The sequence below is a fragment of the Bombus fervidus genome, chromosome 1 (assembly GCF_041682495.2).
Source record: "Bombus fervidus isolate BK054 chromosome 1, iyBomFerv1, whole genome shotgun sequence".
NCBI lineage: Eukaryota > Metazoa > Arthropoda > Insecta > Hymenoptera > Apidae > Bombus > Bombus fervidus.
The window spans coordinates 26395315-26414459 of NC_091517.1; the positions used below are offsets into that span (position 1 = coordinate 26395315).

At 33.3% G+C, this 19145-nt stretch overlaps 3 protein-coding genes across 6 annotated transcripts in view; all 3 read right to left on the bottom strand.

Moving 5' to 3' along the window:
- Positions 1-4160, bottom strand: part of LOC139986447 (dynein axonemal heavy chain 1) — a 54033-nt gene extending 49873 nt beyond the window's left edge. The window contains exons 1-6 of the mRNA XM_072001795.1: positions 3897-4160; positions 3284-3613; positions 3045-3168; positions 2447-2617; positions 1657-2004; positions 566-841 (exon numbers count right to left, since the gene is read on the bottom strand). Coding sequence (XP_071857896.1) covers positions 566-841; positions 1657-2004; positions 2447-2617; positions 3045-3168; positions 3284-3613; positions 3897-4135 — 1488 coding nt within the window. The 5' untranslated portion in view covers positions 4136-4160. The remainder of the gene's footprint in view (positions 1-565; positions 842-1656; positions 2005-2446; positions 2618-3044; positions 3169-3283; positions 3614-3896) is intronic.
- A 4569-nt stretch (positions 4161-8729) lies between these two features.
- On the bottom strand, positions 8730-13686 carry LOC139991455 (uncharacterized). 4 transcript variants are annotated; one of them, XM_072011535.1, is made up of 3 exons: positions 12771-13686; positions 11164-12344; positions 8730-11028 (listed from the first exon to the last, which is right to left on the bottom strand). In XM_072011535.1, the coding sequence occupies exons 2-3, from the start codon at positions 12055-12057 to the stop codon at positions 9043-9045; spliced, it is 2880 nt and encodes a 959-aa protein (XP_071867636.1). In that variant the 5' UTR covers positions 12058-12344; positions 12771-13686; the 3' UTR covers positions 8730-9042. The 4 variants fall into 4 exon arrangements, with proteins under 4 accessions (XP_071867636.1, XP_071867628.1, XP_071867646.1 ...); XM_072011527.1 differs by having other exon boundaries at positions 12767-13686; XM_072011545.1 differs by lacking the exon at positions 12771-13686 and adding an exon at positions 12640-12758.
- Positions 13687-14614: 928 nt separating this feature from the next.
- Abo (de-etiolated protein 1 abo) lies at positions 14615-18690 on the bottom strand. The gene is made up of 8 exons (XM_072011601.1): positions 17725-18690; positions 17484-17621; positions 17266-17410; positions 17070-17178; positions 16786-16978; positions 16408-16691; positions 15105-15311; positions 14615-14906 (listed from the first exon to the last, which is right to left on the bottom strand). Exons 1-8 carry the CDS (start codon positions 18130-18132, stop codon positions 14723-14725), a joined length of 1668 nt encoding a protein of 555 aa, XP_071867702.1. The 5' UTR covers positions 18133-18690; the 3' UTR covers positions 14615-14722.
- Positions 18691-19145: the final 455 nt, after the last annotated feature.

Below are 19145 nucleotides of genomic sequence, written 5' to 3' on the forward strand. Positions count from 1 at the left end.
ATAAAGTTGTCTAATAAGTTGCCGATTGAAATTTCACGATTAAGATAATTTCAAGAATTTATCGTCTTCAAATTCGATAGAATTTAATATTTCGTATATTATACGTACGATATACGTACGACAACAACAGGATATATTATTTAATACGCTAAATAATGTACTAAAACGCGTTCCACTATATATATATATATATAGCATAGCTGTATACTGTAGCATACCATACTATATACTACAGACATATAGCAGATACAGGTGACAAACTTTCAAAAGTTAAGTTTAAAGTTTTAGGCAGCGGCTCGCTCCTCCCAGATAGAGAGAAATATAATACGCAAACGAAGCATTATTCGTCGAACAAAGTCAGTTTGCTTTGACATAGATATATCTATGTATAGTCTATAGTAATCTATAATCTATACCATTTAAGTCACAGAGGACAGAACAAACGTAAATATTCGTAGCAAGAACATTTAAAGGAACGTTTAAAGTAAACAATTTCAAAGAAAAAGGAAAAGGAAAGTCGCGACTATCTGACCGCATCGTGATACATTTCGTTCGTGTTTTAAACATCTATCTTTATCGAATGAAAAGCGATGTCGTCCGAGCGATAGAACGGAAATGCACCTACTGCAAATTTGTCCGGATCTGTCGTGTAATACGCTTTCTGTTCATCCATTTGAAGATCAACGAGGAAGATGGGATTGACAGCAGGCTTAAATCGGGTATCAATGAGATCGTCTCCCCAAACGAATGACTCCTCCACGTCCAACACGCACAACGCTGGTCTTTCCAAGATCTCTCCGTATAATTTGATCGAATTTTCCACCAGAACACGCAACGCATACTAGTTACAGTCCGATATTAGCTTATAAAACTTACGATAATACCTGTGTACAAAATGAATATGATACGATGGATAGAAATGTGTGAAAAAAGTAAAGAAACACATTTACATAACTTTCTCGTGTATTTCTCTATGCGTGTGTATAAAGACATAGCGGCATAATAGCATCGTTTTAAGTAAAAAAATGTTTTTACCGTAGCTTATCCTCCCTCGTACGTGTACATACTTTACGTATTACATCGAACGATCGTATAAATATTTGGCATAAAAAACGGCAAGCGTTATTTGCTTTTGATAGAGTAGCCTACAGTTTAGATATTTACGATTTGAGAAAATTATGCGTGTTTGCGTGTTTATGCTTGCTCGTTACGCGTATATCTGTTGTTAGAGCGCAGTATCAATTTGTCAAACTTCTCGGAATATAGTCGCAATTTATCAATTTACAATTATAGTCGAAAATATGATAATGCTTATCTTCGTCGTGCGTATAGTATACGCGCGTACATTTACTATGCGTATGTGTTAAATAATGTGTCAAACTAGATTAAATACACGCGTGAAACGTATCATTATAGTATGTACATATACACAGGGTAAGACCTAAGGCGATTTATTAATGTGCCAATCAATATCTTTTTCGTCACGGATAGTAGACTTGAAAGACCCTTCGAAATGATTATCGATTAATATAGACCTACAAGTTCTTTTTTATCCAGAATTTTATCCTGCGATAAATAATGAAAAAAATCAAAATAATAGAAAAATTTCATTATTCGCTCTGTCTTCCCGCCCGATTACACCTGTTAAATACGTACCTGCATACAAAGAGTGGTGAGATTCATGAAACGTTTCAATTTCATCACATCGTACACCCTGTGATTCTTCTGTTCCAGATTAAACCAACCCTTTCCAAGATCCCTCAAGCACATCCTAACCGACTGCGTAATTTTTTCCAACCACGGCTCTTTCAAATACTTAATAACCGTAAGGATGGCCTGGGTTTGCAGATCCTCGAACTCTAACAGTCTCGTTTGTTTGCCATAAGAAATAGCGAATAAATTCATAGAGGATACGTACACGCATTCCGCCATCACGCACGCCATAGCTTGGTATACTTCTTCGTGAACGTACAACGTTATCCAGTGCGTACGTTGCCTCACTTTCTAAATCGAAATTCGTTATTTTTATTCTTGAGACTCGAAATTGTGAACTCGATAAATGTATATTCTCTAGCGATCTTTACGATCCAGACAATTTTTTATTATAATTATAAACGAGAATAGAAAATTGGCATCGGCAAACAAGCATCAATCGATAAATTACATCTTTCAATTACTATTTTTAATCGATGTCGCAAAGATTATGGAGATAATCATACCGAGATAATAATACCGGTGATACATCCAGCGTGATATTATTATAATTGGCAATCGATAATTAAGCTTACGATAAGTGTTTATTTATTAGAATAAATTTTTTTTTTTTTTTTTTTTTCCCTATGTAGATGGCTTAACTCGACATGGAACGTGTTTGAAAGGAAGATCGGTAAAATAAAGTTCCGACAGGAACATTATTATCAAAGTAATATAGACAAAGTGATATTACCAGAAAATTTGTCATGCCTGTATCGATCTTGCCCTTTTCTGGCACCCTCGTGGCCTCGATATCGGGCATCCACGCGACGAATTTAAACATTTCCGGATTTCGCTGTATCATCTGCCTCCACGTAAGATCGCACATGGTCCGCTGGTAATCCAGACAAATTTCCTCCATCAGCTAAAAAAACGAAGCGATTACCGTCAAATGCGGTAACTATATGATGGAAATATCCTAGAAAACGAAATGTACGCGGTCTATTTGCGAAATACGTGGATGAAGAAAATCGAGCTGTTCGATATTAGGAATATCAAATCCGTCAAAATTTCGAATTACGGATCTCTTGTACGATCGCTGCGAACATACGTGTACGTTTTTCGCTAAAGCTAATATCGACCGTGTAACGTAGGTATGTGGAAAAACAGCGTGGAGAAAATCCAAGGAAATGTGCGAAAAAACAAGGTATCGTCTATACTAAATGTATAAATATTAACTTTAAACTTTGTTACTTTTGATTTTTTTTTTTCTTTTTTTTTATTATTATTATTACGTTGTATATACCACTGCTTGTATATTTTGCGTAAGTATATCGAAATCTTTTACGTACCAACATTACGTATTTGTGCTTATGTTCGGAATTATTCGTAGCCAAACGAACGATCGTTTCTTTTTCTTCTTCGTTCAACGTTTTCATGCCTTCCATTAGCATACAATCCAAATAAAAATGATACCTACGTAAGCATGTTCAATAGCGTTAAAAGTATTCACGGCTCGGACAGATACATGGTATATCGTTGAAAATTGAAAATTTTTAATAAAAAATAAAAAATTAAAAATTCTCAGTACTTTATAGAAGCTTCGGCAATTCGTCTGTGTTTAATGGCCGCCGCCACTCTCTTCGCATAGATCCTTGGATCTTCGGCGAACAGACGAATATAAATCCTCGGTATCTTAAACTTGCGCTTTCTGCCGTCAAGCGTGAGCACAGTCCACAATTTCCTCTCGCGATCGTAATGAGTAACAGCAGCGTTGGTCCAAGCGAACAGGTTGTTCAACCGATTGTCCTCGAGGGAAAACATCTCGTCCTCGGATCGGAATCTTGGCACAAAAACGGTAGCCGGTAGCGGATAATGCGTTCCATCGATCACCCCAAGATTCAACCAATCTTCTACCGTCCTGCAATTATTTCATTTTTCTTCTTTTCCATTTCTAACATATCGATATTTTTTATTTAATTTTTAATATTTTCTACAAGATATTGCGATATTACCTTTACCTCTGCCTACTTATATCTTATAAATAAAACGTAAAAGTACGAAACAACTGCCTTTGAATATCCGATCAACGCAAAAACTTAATTTACATTCTATAATCTAATTTAAAATTGTAATTTTAACTTTAACACGTTAAAAGCACGTTAAAAGCGTGTTAAAAGCATTAAACTTTTCTAATAGCGCACCTACAGTCGTATTCTTCGTCGTCGAAAATTTCCAAAGGAAGAAAATGCGTCGTATCGAACAAACCGCGTGTCTCTTCGTAAGTTAGTAGCGATAATGTGGCGGACGGAGGTAACATTTGCTTTGGTGAAACGCCAATTTCCTCCAAAACATCCTGGATTTTCAAATTCCTGTACAATCTGCGTCTCCTCTCCATCTCGACGTTTCGTGGAATTCGCTTGGGCTCCACATTTTGCTGCATTTGTACTTTCGGGACAAACGTCTCCGCCGGAAACGTCTATTTCACGAATGTTTGTTTGCTGGTTTATCTTTTAACCGACTAGAGCCTAGGATAATAGCGGTTAGGATAAAAAATATGCAAATATATAAATGTAAATAACGAGAAGCGCATCAACGAGGATCGATCCTCTAGAATCTAGCTCCCGTGTTGTTCACTTTTATGATTTTTTTACGTTTCTTAACAGAGATGTTATCTGTTCCGCGTAATTTCCTCCTTCGAAGAAACTCAAGATTCGTTTCTTCGAACTTCAAAGAATTTTTGTTATCGATATAGCGTCGAACGAATACTTTTTCGTCTTATCTCGCTAACACCTCGATAATTCATTATCGAGCACTCTGCAATCTCCCCTAGTAGTTTCTGTTGCTTACGATCGATCGATCTTCCGGAAAGCTCATCCATCTTTTAGCTTCGCCCAGGATATTATACGTTTCTTGATCCTGTAATTGTCCGACTCGAGCACTGTGATGCTCGGTGGAAACTTGCCAGGCGAGTTTCGTTCTTCTTGGCGCAGTCGCCAAAAGCACCACTTCCGGCTTCACAGCGTGTTCCACGGTTCCTGTACGCACCGCCTGATTACTTTCACTCAATTTTCCAAATATTTTCATCGATTAATCGTTAATCGCGTCACCTACCCGTCACGATTTCCGAGTAATAACCCCTTCTTTTAATATTCTGTTCGTCCATAGTTTTACCTTTGTTATCATCTATTTTACATTTAAGAAACGAATTTTAACGTTACAACTTATGTAAACAACGTCAACTTTTCAGATATTAGAACAGTAAATCGCGTATTGCTCGGTTGGCATTAAAAGTCACCACATAGGTAACCTCAATTTCACACTTTAGATATGATTTCAGCGTGAACTTGTCCATTATGTCACTCATCGATGTTTTCTTTAACTATTGATTTCAAGAATGTTCGATATATATATATATGTAGTTAACAATTTGTAGAAATCGTAATTACTATACTCGTTAAATTTCAACTATAACTCGTCAAATTTATCTTTGCGAATAAAATCATTGACCAAACATACGGGATAAAACTGACATTATGCGAAACAGATGATCGTACATAGTCCGTTTGAACGAACAAAGCTTCATACTCGTTCTTTAATCGCTTTCGTACTCGATTAAGTAAACTTCTGGTCATTCTCGAACTCGTTTATCTAAACACGAACTACTCTAAATATTATATGAACGAAACATCATAAGCAGCAAGGACGTAAGTAGTCGTCGCCCCCACTGGTTCGAATAGACGAAACCCTACCGGATAAAAAATGTAATTATTACAAATTGAAATATTATACGTACGTCGGTTCTTTCCCCTTTGGAATGGTTGATCGTTCCAGTTGATCGGTATAAAATTTTTCTCATCAACTGGCATTTAATATTTAAAGCGGCGCTAACACACTTCTAAATCAAAAAATACAAAAATTGTAAAAATGATTATTGTAATAAATTGTTGGAGGCGTCGACTTACGATACAAATCTTTAAATTATTAAATACGATTCTGTTATAACGAAAAGATCACTTCTCATCGTATCGGCAAAAATCATCACCTTCGGCTAACCTATGTCACCGGGTATACATACATAATACATATATATATATATATAATGTATAAGAAACATCCGACTGGCACTCACGCGCGACCTTAACTCTTATTGTTAGTTAAGTGGTACGGACGTGCGTCTCATTATCGGTACATAACTCGCTTACGAATTACATTTACAATTCTTTTCATTATCAATGATTATCCAGCGATGCCTCCTTTATCAATCCTTCCTTCGTTATCGATTCATATTCGACGCATTGATCGCAAAATTGAGCGAACGGTCGTCACCGAAAGATCACTACCTCGACGATTTCGATGATTTTCGAATATATTTCGACCCTATGATCGACCCTATGATCGATCCTATGATCGACCCTGATCTTCGAGATATTCGGAAAATACCGCCGATACCGCTACAGCGAATTCTGCCTGTAATTCTACGTCCGTTGCAACAGCGTATGCGTTAACGTTGAACCGAGATGGAGAGACGGGCTCTCGAGATTTCGTGCATTCTCAAGTGGCATGTCCGATTCACAGCCTCCGTAACATTATGATTTTTAGAAAATGGTCAAAACAGAGTTGCCGTGATCGCAAATATATTCGACTAGCTATAAGTTTAGCTAGCTTATCGTTTAATTGAGAAATCGCGAAAGAAATTGTTTTCATCGTTGTTCTGCTTATTAATGAAATATTATTTGTCATCCAGAAAGGAGAATAAAAATATCTATCGACGAGACACGTTAAATAGTATAAAGTACAATAGAAAAAGAACGCAACATCGAATACAAGTAAATAAGCATAAAAATTGTTATTTTAAATACTTTCATTTATTAACTACAGATGGTTGACAAGATGTAAATCATATGGATAATACGATAACGTTACTATACCATGCTGCAAAGAAATTGCCTGATTGAAAGTATCGCGTAAATCGTTTTAAGCGGTTGAGTTTAACTTGGTTGAAATTTCTAACATAATTGTGTCGCACGAAAATATCAACAACGTTAATGGTGCAACGAATTTTCATCTTAGGACATTTAAGAAAATTTCGATGATAATACAATGGGAAAAATGACGAACGATGTTGCAAGATAGATGTAAACTGTAAACGAAGGTGAAACTTTTAAAACTTTTCTTAAAGGTTTCTCCAGCAGGCAGATTAAGATTTCAACTGGAAGCAAATTAATCTTGCAACAGCAATTGCTAATCTATTTTGTGAGATGAAAAACGAAAGAAAACACTGATATTACTTACTATAGATTTTATTGTTATTACTCTTATTAATTTTGCATTCAATTTTAACGTGATATTCAAACAATTCATTTGTAATGCGAGATTATAAAAAATCTTGACTCGAGATATTACATCAAAGTCACCTTATCATCAAATAACTCAACATTGAGATACCAAGCGCAGATAAACATAACTTACGTATTCATATAAATTGCCATTAAAATTTAACGGAAAATAGGCGTATAACTTACGATTATCGTCGCAAAGGTGTTCGAACGGTAAACAATTCAGTCGTTTATTATTTCTAATCGAAAAGTCGGTTACATTGCTCGTGCGTGTATATATATATATATTCAAAGGTTCGAAATTATACGCTATATGCAGATGTTTATCGGATATTTACTTCAAATCTCATAGAAATAAAATTCAAGAAATAAGTATCAAATTCCACGAACTTTGTACGATACGGTTGGTTTTTTCATTAAAACGGCTGATACTAATTGAAAGAAATCTTACGTCAACAAATTTGTGCATACGCAGATGACATTCTTACTTAAGTAAGCTAAACATCGTCCTTTACAGTTCTTTTATCATGTACAAATCACGTATATTAATTTATACTCGAAGATTTACTCGTCGAGTACGGTTAATACTATCTTATATCTCGTTCTCACGTTGCGTGTACACATTCGAAAAGGAAGACATTATACGGGAGAATGCAAGGCGAGAAACTTAAACTTAATGCACAATGTTCGTTTCTACGTTGTATCACCGTCATATATGTACTATACACAGTATCATAATGCACGCGCATATTGCCACAAACATGAATATCTTTCGAGTTTACCCCCCGTTATTTTTACTATTTGTTATTACTTTATCAGTTTTATTTCATTTTCGTTATTATTACCTAATAGTACCAGTTAATAAGATGTATTTGATTAAAATTAGTAAGATTGTTAAAACGGGAAAGGAAGGAAAGCACGAACGAGGAAAGAAAAACTAAAAATGACAAATTCAAGAAAGAGAAGAAACAGAGAAAAGGAAAGAAATATATATATATATATATACTAGTGTTAATGTCAATTTCGAGATGTCGTTATAACAGCTGTCGTACTTAGCTTAATTAATAAATTTTAATTAATAAATCGTCTTGCACTCTTAACATAAGCAAATATTGTAACAATTACTGATATCGTGCATTGTCAATATAAGATGTGACGTTTTACAAGATACTATATCATATTTATCCGGATCGATGAATCGAATAAACGATTTAACGAAAATAAACGAAATTTATACTAGACTAATGTTGCAGATGTTAGAGAAACAAGTAACAAGGATAGGAAGGAGATCCTACTTATTTCTACGCTGTATTACTTTACATATACATATATCATTATTAACAACATATCCGAGAAACACATATATGTAATAATAAAGGATATATTAGAATAGATAATCATATAAAAAGCAAGTAAAATTTCGAAAACAGAGAGTCATAGAATCGATATAAATAATTCAATTTCAATTCACATAATAATATTGAAACGTGTAACACGGCTGTTTAGTATTATCATAGGTTGACACTTTTCTCATACACACTGTACGCGTTCGATTCCACGATGCAACACACGAGCGCTTCTAATATATCTATTTCTAAAGATTTCGTTGACACAAACGAAAAGATGTCGTACGAAAACTAGTCGCTATATTGCTATCCTCGGTGTACATAGAACGTGCATAGAACGTTGATTGTAAAGATGATGTACCGGATACAGCTCGTACGATGTTACACGCTAGAATTTTTATAGAACGGAAAACAAAGATCATATTACAGATAATGATTGAATTAACCGAATAAAGTTTTAAGATTTAGTTAAATGTACATTTTCTAGTTAGAAAAATAATTCTGCAAGGTTCTCAAACGCTTCTTGTACAAAATGTTTATAAGCTGGTTTCAACGTACACGTTACGTAGCGATCGTAAGCATGAATGCGTTACAGCTGCACTTACCAGTAGGGTACTTTTAAAAACGTATCGTATAGAATCGTTGTTTCATCAACTCGATTATTATTAATCATGCGTGGATCTATCTTCGATAAAACATGACTTCTCTTCATCGCCAAATATCGATCCATCGTCCGACAACTCGTTCGTATCGACTACCAATTCTTGTTTCCTTTTATCTCGATTCTTTTTATGCGATCGCTTGATAGAAGTTTCCTGTAACAACTTCATATAAACTTTCGTCTTTAAATAATTCGGTGGTGTCACAGTCGATGATACATTTCCCGCGCTGGTACTTGGACGATTCCGATTATCATCGGTCGTATGGTTCGTCAAATTTTCCATCTTATTGACCGATTTGTCGTAAATCGGCTTGTTTATCGTATCATCCGCGATAACACGATCATTTGAAAATTCTAATGGATTATACATTTCACTCGCAACACTTTCTAACGATGTATCGTGTTTCTCGTCTATGGAATGATTATTTTTCATTGCATTGAAACTTTTTCGTGAGCTGTTTCCACGTTTATTCTTTTTGTGAGACTTTTTAATGGAATCCAGATTAGGATACAATTCCGTGGTCGACATATTTCTTGGAGTCAATCTGCCCGTTACATCGTTCGAATCGCAATTCGAATCGTACACTTGCTCTACATTGCCATTGTCAACATTGTCATCGGACTTTGTTATTATATCATCTGTTCCTTCTGACTTTACGCAACTATTCGGAAAATTTAGTACAGGTGTTAAACACCGTGAAAAGCTAATGCTCGCCATAGTGTCATCCGAACGCTCGTCTTTTTCCGATGCTAAATCGTAAACATGCGTATATTCCTTAGCAACTGTAAATCCAAATAATGATCTTTTCCTTTTAAGAGGCGTGAAAATTTTAAATTCCTCTTTCAGTACATCCAATTCTTGTAGTTCGAAATCATACGACGTATTTTTCTCACGATCCGGCGATATATTCTGCGGCTTCTTCCTTTTGCTTGGAGATAATTTATCCAGAGAAGAACTTAAGCTGGCAGATGCCACCAAAGACGTAGAATCCTCGATATTACTAACAACATTTAAATCCGAAGGAAAATCTTCAACGCTGTTTTTACATTCGGATATTTCATCGTTAAATGTTCGTTGCTCGTATTTCTTATTTGTCACTAAATCCAAATCTTTATTGAAGTATTCTTGCCGTTTTAAAAATCCACGTAATATTTTGTTATGCTTGTCCTTTTTATGGGACTTTTTGACAGAACTAAATTGCGACAATAAAAGTCTGCTAGAACTCACCTTGTCAGGAGTAGATGATCGCTCGTCTCTTGACACGTCAGGATCATTCACCTCTATGGATATTACTTTATTTTCTTCTGTACTTTCATACTGTTCAAAGTTTTCCAAACATTTTGCATTCTCTTGTTTTTCCGTAGCTTCGAGTTTCTCTTGTAAAACTTTTGGGCTAAACAATCTCCTTTTATTATTATCTTTAATCTTTTTATGAGACTTTTTTATGGAATCTTTACCGATTGTTTGTAAAATATCGATACGATTCTCAGGAGTAACGGACTTTTGCGATTCCGATACAGTTTCTTTCACTGGCTCCGGTGTTACCGATCTACCACCGTCAGCTAAATCGATATCTTCGTCGCATGAATTACTCGCATCGATATTGCTACGATCAGAAGTGTCAGCTCTCGAAAAACAGTCTACGTTCTCCTCCGATTTTACTATACCATCGAATTTATCTATTTTGGGTATAACACTAGTATAATTCGACTTCCACTCGGATACTTTTTTACATTCCTTGAAAATATGCTTCTGTTCTTCTGCGTAGTCAAAAAGTGAACCTGTATCCGACATATCATCTTCGGAGTGGCTTAACACCAATTCATTAGAACTTCCGTTAGCACATTGCTCTATATCCGATCTAGAATCTTGAAACGGATCATTCTGTTTACTATATCGACTAAATCTATCTTCAAGTACGCTCTCGTTTTCTACAAAACTATTTGTAAATTGCGTTGTATAGCCATCGCTGCGCCTTGATGATCTTTCCTGCGTATAATAATATCACAATGTACAATATTAATGATAACTTCGAGTTAATACACAAACAATATAACTATTTACTTTTAATTCTTAAGAGAGACAAAATCTACTAACTAAGAGAAAGGAATTCTCTTCCCTTACCTTCTTGTGACTTCTTTTAATAGCACTCATACTTTCTGGAACTATACAAATTAGATTTTTAGGTGTGCACGATCTACTGTCATCTTTATCGTGAAATTCATGAAGAAGGTTCCTTGAAGTATTCATGGTAATATTATTTGTATATTTTGTTCTGCCTTTGACACGTTTTAATGACTGCGAATTGGGTGTCGCAGCAACATAAACAATGTTGTCGATAGTTTCTTTCAATCGACTACGTAGTAACGGCGTAAAACTTGTCGAATGGCGTGACAATTTTCTAGTATACTTCGCATTAGGTGTGGAGTAATGCAGCATTTCGTGTTCCTTTGTACTTTGTTGCAATGGTGTCTCATTTTGGTTTTCGTCGATAGAATCAGAAGATGAAAATAATAAACTACTATTTGCCGAGTCGCTAGGATTGTCATTGAGACTCAAAAATTTATTAGGAACAGACAAAGGAGAATTAAAGTTCAGACTCAAAGATTTCCTTATACCTTTCTTCGCGTGCCTAAAACTTTTTGGACTAGGGGTTAAATTAAAATTTAATGACTTTTTGATTTTTGTTTTTCCATAATAGGAAGGACTACTATTGAAATTTAAAGCTCTCATTATCTTAGCAGATCTAGATAAATGTTTGTCTTCCTCGAAAGGACTGTTTTCTGAATTGGAATTACAGGCACTTGTATCAAAATTCAAGGATCGACTCAGCCTGTACCTAACAAGACGTTTGCTTTTATGTGGAACTGATCTACTACACGTTACATATCTATGTTTAAATGAGAAATCGTTCTTTTCTAGAGGGCTCCATGCTATAAAGCATTTCTGATCCATCTCGTAATTCTCTTTAGTCTTATCCATATTCATTTTTGCAATAGCCGTACAATCATCAAACATAATTACATTCGATATGTTTTAAACATAAAGATTAGCATCTAAATATATATATATATAGATAGAGAGAAAGAGAGAGAGAGAAAGAGAGAGAAAAGTTCTTTCATTCACAACCCCATATGGTTATAAATTTCTATTTCTACATATGTGTAGACAAATAGTAATAACTACTAGGAAATATCAATATTAAATCGATATTTCAATTACTTCATGGCACGTTTTTACCATTACGAATGATTTGTCCAAGCGTGATTTTCTTCTAAAATACAGATAATCTCCATTCTATGACACTGCAACAAAACAAAAAGTTAGATATTTAAGATGCAACATAAATTTTGAAATGCTATATATTGTTCATTTTAAAAGTAATAATGTTCTATTCGTACGATATTTTGCATAGTAATTCTTTTAAATTTCAGCTAATTTCTACATTTTATATCCAAAATTAATTGAAATTAGATATTTATATATTTTTTTCCGTCATCTTAGAAATGTACGGTATATGTATATGTAACTCGTGTTCCGATCGACGCACATACATATATATATATATATAATAATAAAACAATACAATATAATACATACGTGCAAATAAACCTCAGAATATAATATTCAATTACAATATATACAATGCATCAATACAAATGCATCGTGTATTAATTACATATAACATAATTACAAAACGAGTATTTACCAACTTTACAGAAATTACCTACAGAGTTTTAAGTTACGTGTTTGGGGTCAAAGTAATATAAACTGGCCGTCTTCGCATAGAAAGATCATAAATTATCGAAAATCGATTCTTCCTTTACCACATCTTTCTCTTCTTTGTCTATTGAACTATATATATTATAGGCGAAAATCCAAAATTCTATTTATTCGATTACAAATATTCGTATAAAAGACATCAAGTATAACTATCAAGCACTCCACTTTATACAAAATCCAGCATGGCTTCGCATGTCTTCTTCAAGCATTTCAATACGTCCCTTTAGAATCGGTACAGCATCATAGTATAGCATACAGAATAGATGGCGCTGTATATATTTCCCATTAATTGATCTACTCTACTTCCTAATAATTATTTTACGTTAGATACGTCAGATTATATCAAACAACGTCATATATTAAAATTGTCTATACGAAAATATTTATTTAAAGAATTTATATGGTACTATGTGTAATTGCGAATGCGATACTAACAGAGAAAAAGAAAGGATACTTGGATATGGTGTCTTTACGATAGTAAAAGAACCATTTTTACCATATCAGATTTAGCGAATTGAAGAACGCGTACCACCGCAAATTCAATCGTATTAGATATACATACGCATTAAGTAAATTTACCAAAGTAAAGTGGGAATCATAAATTTTAATATATGCTTTATTACGACCTTGTACTCGATAATGACGTAACTAGCTGGCTGTAAAGAGTCAATTTATTTATAGTTTGCCAGAGAATCATGGTAGCGGGATGAGGTCCGATGCTCGATAGACCAATATATTTTGTTAATACTAATCGAACTCGATAATAGGGCATAATTACATTTCTTGTACTCCATGACGTAGATATAAAGCTATAAAAACGAACCGAAAGCTGTTATATTTAACCATATATAACGGCTGATTGTGTTTCGGCAGGACAGTGTGTTTAGGACGTTGGTAAGATATGAATATAATTACTTTTGGTCTTCCGTCTTCGGCATGATAACAGGTGAAACTGTTTTGTTTATACGTATAATCAGCCTTCACCTCGTCTGTCGATGACATAATTCAACAAGCATGTACACTGGCACTATTCAGGTATGCTTGTATAATAAATTTGTGCGTGTATAATAACGCTCAAGCATGCAGTTACATGTGTAGCCGGCTTAAGTGTACACGCTCAATTCTTTAGTTAACTTTATTTGAATAAAATGACTTCAAATTTGAATGTGAAATTATATCCATGAAAATATAAAATATATTTGACCCTATTAATTCAAATACGCATTAAATAGTTGATTGCTTATTCTAAACGGTATAACAATTTCTAAAAATATTAAATTTCGAAGGATATAAAGTTTTACCTCTTATATTTGATTATAACAGAGAGGAAAAAAATATCGTGGTGCAATTAAATACGTAGGAACATAATAAAGACTTTAACTTATTCGTTACAGCGTACATACTTTTATTACATGTATTTACATGTATGGTACTTTCAAATTTTCAAAGTTCATGTAATAAAAGGATTTTTACATTTAAATTTAATAGTTGGTCAGTATATAATAAAATATCATAACACTAAATTACATATTTCCAAATGGCTTAATACCATGATCATTTGAAATTACTTCATTAATAGAAGAATAGCTGACAACAGTTTCATATAATGTATGCGTAACTCGTGAAAGTTATATAACGTATATTTATTATACTTAAGATTATAGAAAATAAAACGTTAATATCTAAGATTATACGAAGCTCTACCGTTAATGATGATTAAGAGAAGTACCAACGAAGTACAAAATCCACTTAATCGTACCTTCGTAATAAAATTATTTACATATACATCAACTTTTCTAATAATCCATCAGTTCGGAAAAGTTAAGATTATTATTGAAACTGTACAATGAGATCGTATTCATCGGGAAAATGTAATACGTTGAAATACTTCGATGAAAAGTTAAACGTGCCTAACATGAAAACTGACGATGTACTCTGCGTTTGTTCGTTGAACAGAAATAGCAAATGGATCTGTTGGATGGAAGGTAAATGCAACTAGTCGTCTCGCAGCTGTAGGTGTTGTACGACCTAACATTCCCGCGTACATTCGAAATTTTAAAAGACCAGAATCACGAGCGTAAAACCTTTAAAAATAATGTAATAGCATTAATAGCATTAAATAATTGCGTTTAAGTGTCAATTATCATTAAAGAGAACAATTTTAACATATATACGTGGAAGTAATTTTAATAACCCTTGGCAATTTTTCATATGAAATTTATACGTTTCATAGATTTAGCAAGTAATTCCCAGAAATATCAAAAGTCAAATGGAAACTATACCGTATAGGGTGTTCGCCACAAGCTTTGGGACGCTCCATCATAGATACCCATTTGTCATCGTAACAAAATAGGGATAAGTCAAGGTACGGAGAACTAGAGTAGGATTGAGCGCATATAGGCAATTGAGCAAGTAATCTTTTCGTAGCTTCTGTAACACCACCGTATCTGGCACTTATTATTGTTTGTTTAAATCTCTGTTGTAACAATCTGTAATAAAATTATGGATTAATACTATTTTTTAAGTATTTTTAGAAACTGTGTTGTATTTTTGCGCACCACTTTTGCGCATTTCCTTATCAGTAATTGCTCGAACTTGGTCACGCTGGATGCGACATCCAAAAGGGACAGGCAATAAGAATGAAAAAATGAAATTTATATAACTAACTCCCTTCTTTTTCTCACAATATAGAAAGTGTTAATGATCCAGCGACATTTTTCTAATTAATATAGTATAATATATATATATATATATATAATATAAATCCATAAATAAGTCATAAATCGAATTATTTAAAGGATTATCGATAGTTAAATAGGAATAGATGAGAAGATAGTTGTTTGAACATTTGAAAGTACAACAGCGCTTCCCAAAAAGATAACTAAGCGAAGATTGAATCGTCGAGTTATAGCGTGTCATCTATAATTTGATTGCAACTGATTTCTTTATCCTGTACAAATTAAACAAATCATTTCTTCTGTTTTTGCATATTTGCGCAGATCGGTTTATATTTTGATAATTTTTAGCACAGCGAATCTCAAATTTTCCTCATTAAAAATTCTGGTAGTTCTAATCCTAAAAGCGAACTTTCGACTTTGGTCATTTTAATTGAAATCAGAAAAATTTCGCCGAATTATTAACAATTATTACATTGTAATGGAATAAAAATTATAAAAATTTCACTTTTCACGTATCAAAATGATGGCACACCATTTGTAGCTTTAAGCATCAAAGTGCTAGTTCTAGTGTTAACTCACATGAGTGACGCCAATTGCCGAGGTTGTCACATTATGTGGAACACCTTGAATCGTACTTTGAAACCATTTGCTATATTTGATTGATAATTACGTCGAGTGTCCCTAAATTATATGACTAAAGTATATGTGTATGCGAAAGGGAATGTTCAGTTCTTTGGCGTTCGAACAACAAGAATTGAACATTTCGGCGTCCGAAATAAAATATTTCCATATTTCGAAAATGATGAAAAATCTATGCGTATACACACACACACACACATTTAATCTTGTCTCACAATACCGGCATATCCTGTATATTACACCTTGTACTCTCTTGTGAATATTATACCTTGCATATATATTGTTAGATGGAGAACACATATACTGACAATCACCACTCATTCTAGCATTCCTGAAGAAATCACTGAAGTTCTCAAATTGTGTTAATAATTGTGTGGATGTGTTATCATATGCAGCTAATATTTTAGCAGTGACCATATCATAAACTACCAGAAGTGCAGGCTGTACATTAGGTTCGTTTGCTTGAAGCGTCGCCACTTCTTCACTTGCGAATCTTACAAGAACATGATTTGTATCTAATAACTGCATTTTCCACATTCGTAACGCGTTTAACTGAAACATTAATTTATCATGATAACATATATTTAAAGCATCATTACGCCTAAGATTTTTATAATAAATAACATATTCAAATTTTATACAATACTTGGTCAAAATATTGATAAAAACGTCTCAACTCGTATGGATTCTTTGTTGTATTGCTAATATACGCCGCTCTTTTGTACAAATAAACTAATAATTTATGTTTAAGACAGTTTATTGTGACATCTCTAAACGGACGACAGTTCACTCCTGGACACGCACTTCTCACCAAATATGCATCATCCTCTAAACAAAACCTGTTTCCAATCAATGTCAGTTATCGATAATGTAACAATAGTTACTACAAAAAAATTTAAAACAAAAAATGTCCTTTTATAGAAGTGGTACCTTCCTATTGTTCTAACATTTATAAACATTCCATCAAGAATTTGAAATATATGAATAGTTTGATGTTGTACAGACAGTACTGCCAATATATCTTTATAAAGATAGAGGCCTACATAAATAAAAATGTTTGTTAATTGATCTGAATAAATGGAGTAAACACGATATTCATGAGCAATATTTAATTAAGACTGCTTGCCTTGATTATGAGACAAATATATTTTATCTACTTTAAAATGTCTAGTATCACACAATTTCCCTCCGTGTAAATCAACAAGGTGTAAGCTATAATCTTCAAGAGGCGATCTAGGATTTGGAGTCAGCGCTTCATTGTTAGAATAAATCTTAAAGAATGAAATTTAATATTATCAATCCTTAATAATTTAAGAATTAATAGCCATATGATAGCATCTTTACCTGATAAAAATGTGGTCTCAATTCATCTGGAATATGTGCAGCTGAACCAACGATTACATATCGGCCATCGTCTGTAAATAAACTGCATTCTCTGTTCAATTGTTCATTACTTTGAACCACATTAACAATCCATTTAGCCTATAAATATTGTAACGAATCTTGTTATTTATTTTAGTTAATAAGAATTGATTATTCATAAATGAAGTTATGATATTAAAAGATTAAAAGTAATACAATACACCTTAAAGAATCGACTAAAAATGTTCCTTCTAATTTGGAAACTACAGTCGTCGTTCTTATGACCAATATATTCGCCTTCACAACTTGATAATAAATCGGCAGCTGCAGATGCACCACGATATTCATAAACCTCTATAGAAGTTTGGTCTGCGCTAAATGCTATTAAATAACGACCATCAGGACTGAATTTCCTAAGGAAACATGGAGGTTTCTCCACATTCATAACAGTGAAATTTGGAAATACATTTTGATAAAATTGTCTAGCACAGTGTACGTGTGTTCCTGGATAAGAACAGCCAAACGTTTCTCGACGTTTCAGGCGTAATACTATATTCTGTGGACCTATTTTACGAGGTTTAATAGGGCAAGGTTCTGTCACGTATTCAATCTTTGCCTCCTTTTCAGCCATCCCTTGCGAATATTACGAACATGTATCAGATTATTCATTTCACTTGATGTACACGTACGTGTAAACTGAACAACATAAAAGTGCCTTCTACTTTTTTTCTTTACAGAGATAGATCAAACCCTATCGTCTTGGTTATGTTCCATATTTCATTTAAGTTCGTAAGGATGAAAATTTTAAGGTTGATTTTACGTTAAAAACGGAAGATAATAATATCTTATATTTGTAATATTATTAATGTTACTAACATATTTTATTCGAAATTTAAATAACTGATATGACTTTAAATCAACATGAGCTTTTTCCCATTCTTCTACGCAAAGCGATTTGCTATGTTAGTTTGAATATATTTTGCATTTAAATCCATCTATTTCTTTTTGCACCTATTCTCTTACTGTACAACTTGCGTAATCATATTCTGATTTAATAACTTTTTAAAGATACCAACTTGTTCATTCTATCCGTTTTTATTGTTATATTTATAATGATCACTTCATTATTTTACAGCACTTTATAAGAATTACTTCATTATTACAAAGATACTATACTCGTCTATGCATAGCGCATCGTATATATATCGCATACACGCATGCGCGTATGTGAATCACATACTGATTGACCTATACATGTATAAATTGTATAACTTTTATTAATAATATAGACAATAGATCTTCTAACATTTAGGATCGTTCGTATAAAAGTAAGGAATGTAGATGAAAATTGTTCAATATTTTAATAATAACCTAATAGAATTTTCAAATTTTGAATACTCCTTACTAAAAATATCTATACAACTCCTATATATACATTTAATTGCGTGCAGAATATTTCTTAAATATTTCTCACATATATATATATGTATATTTATATATTTATATTTATATAGTTTATGTTATCTGTTAAATATCTGTAACAGTTAGATTTTTTAAACAAAAACCACTTTATTTATTTTCAAGTTTGTTTACAATCTTTTGCAATTAGATAATATTTAGCTATGTAAATTGAATACATTATCT

What these genes read in the sequence shown, in the direction of transcription:
- LOC139991455 (XM_072011535.1), bottom strand. Translation starts at nt 12,057, where the DNA reads ATGTTTGATGATTGTACGGCTATTGCAAAAATGAATATGGATAAGACT. An exon ending in TTAAAAGAAGTCACAAGAAG is followed by an intron (nt 11,029 to 11,163) that starts GTAAGGGAAGAG and finishes TATTATACGCAG; the next exon opens with GAAAGATCATCAAGGCGCAG.
- Abo (XM_072011601.1), bottom strand. Translation starts at nt 18,132, where the DNA reads ATGGCTGAAAAGGAGGCAAAGATTGAATACGTGACAGAACCTTGCCCT. An exon ending in ATATTTGTCTCATAATCAAG is followed by an intron (nt 17,179 to 17,265) that starts GCAAGCAGTCTT and finishes TTATTTATGTAG; the next exon opens with GCCTCTATCTTTATAAAGAT. An exon ending in TTTATCAATATTTTGACCAA is followed by an intron (nt 16,692 to 16,785) that starts GTATTGTATAAA and finishes TTAATGTTTCAG; the next exon opens with TTAAACGCGTTACGAATGTG.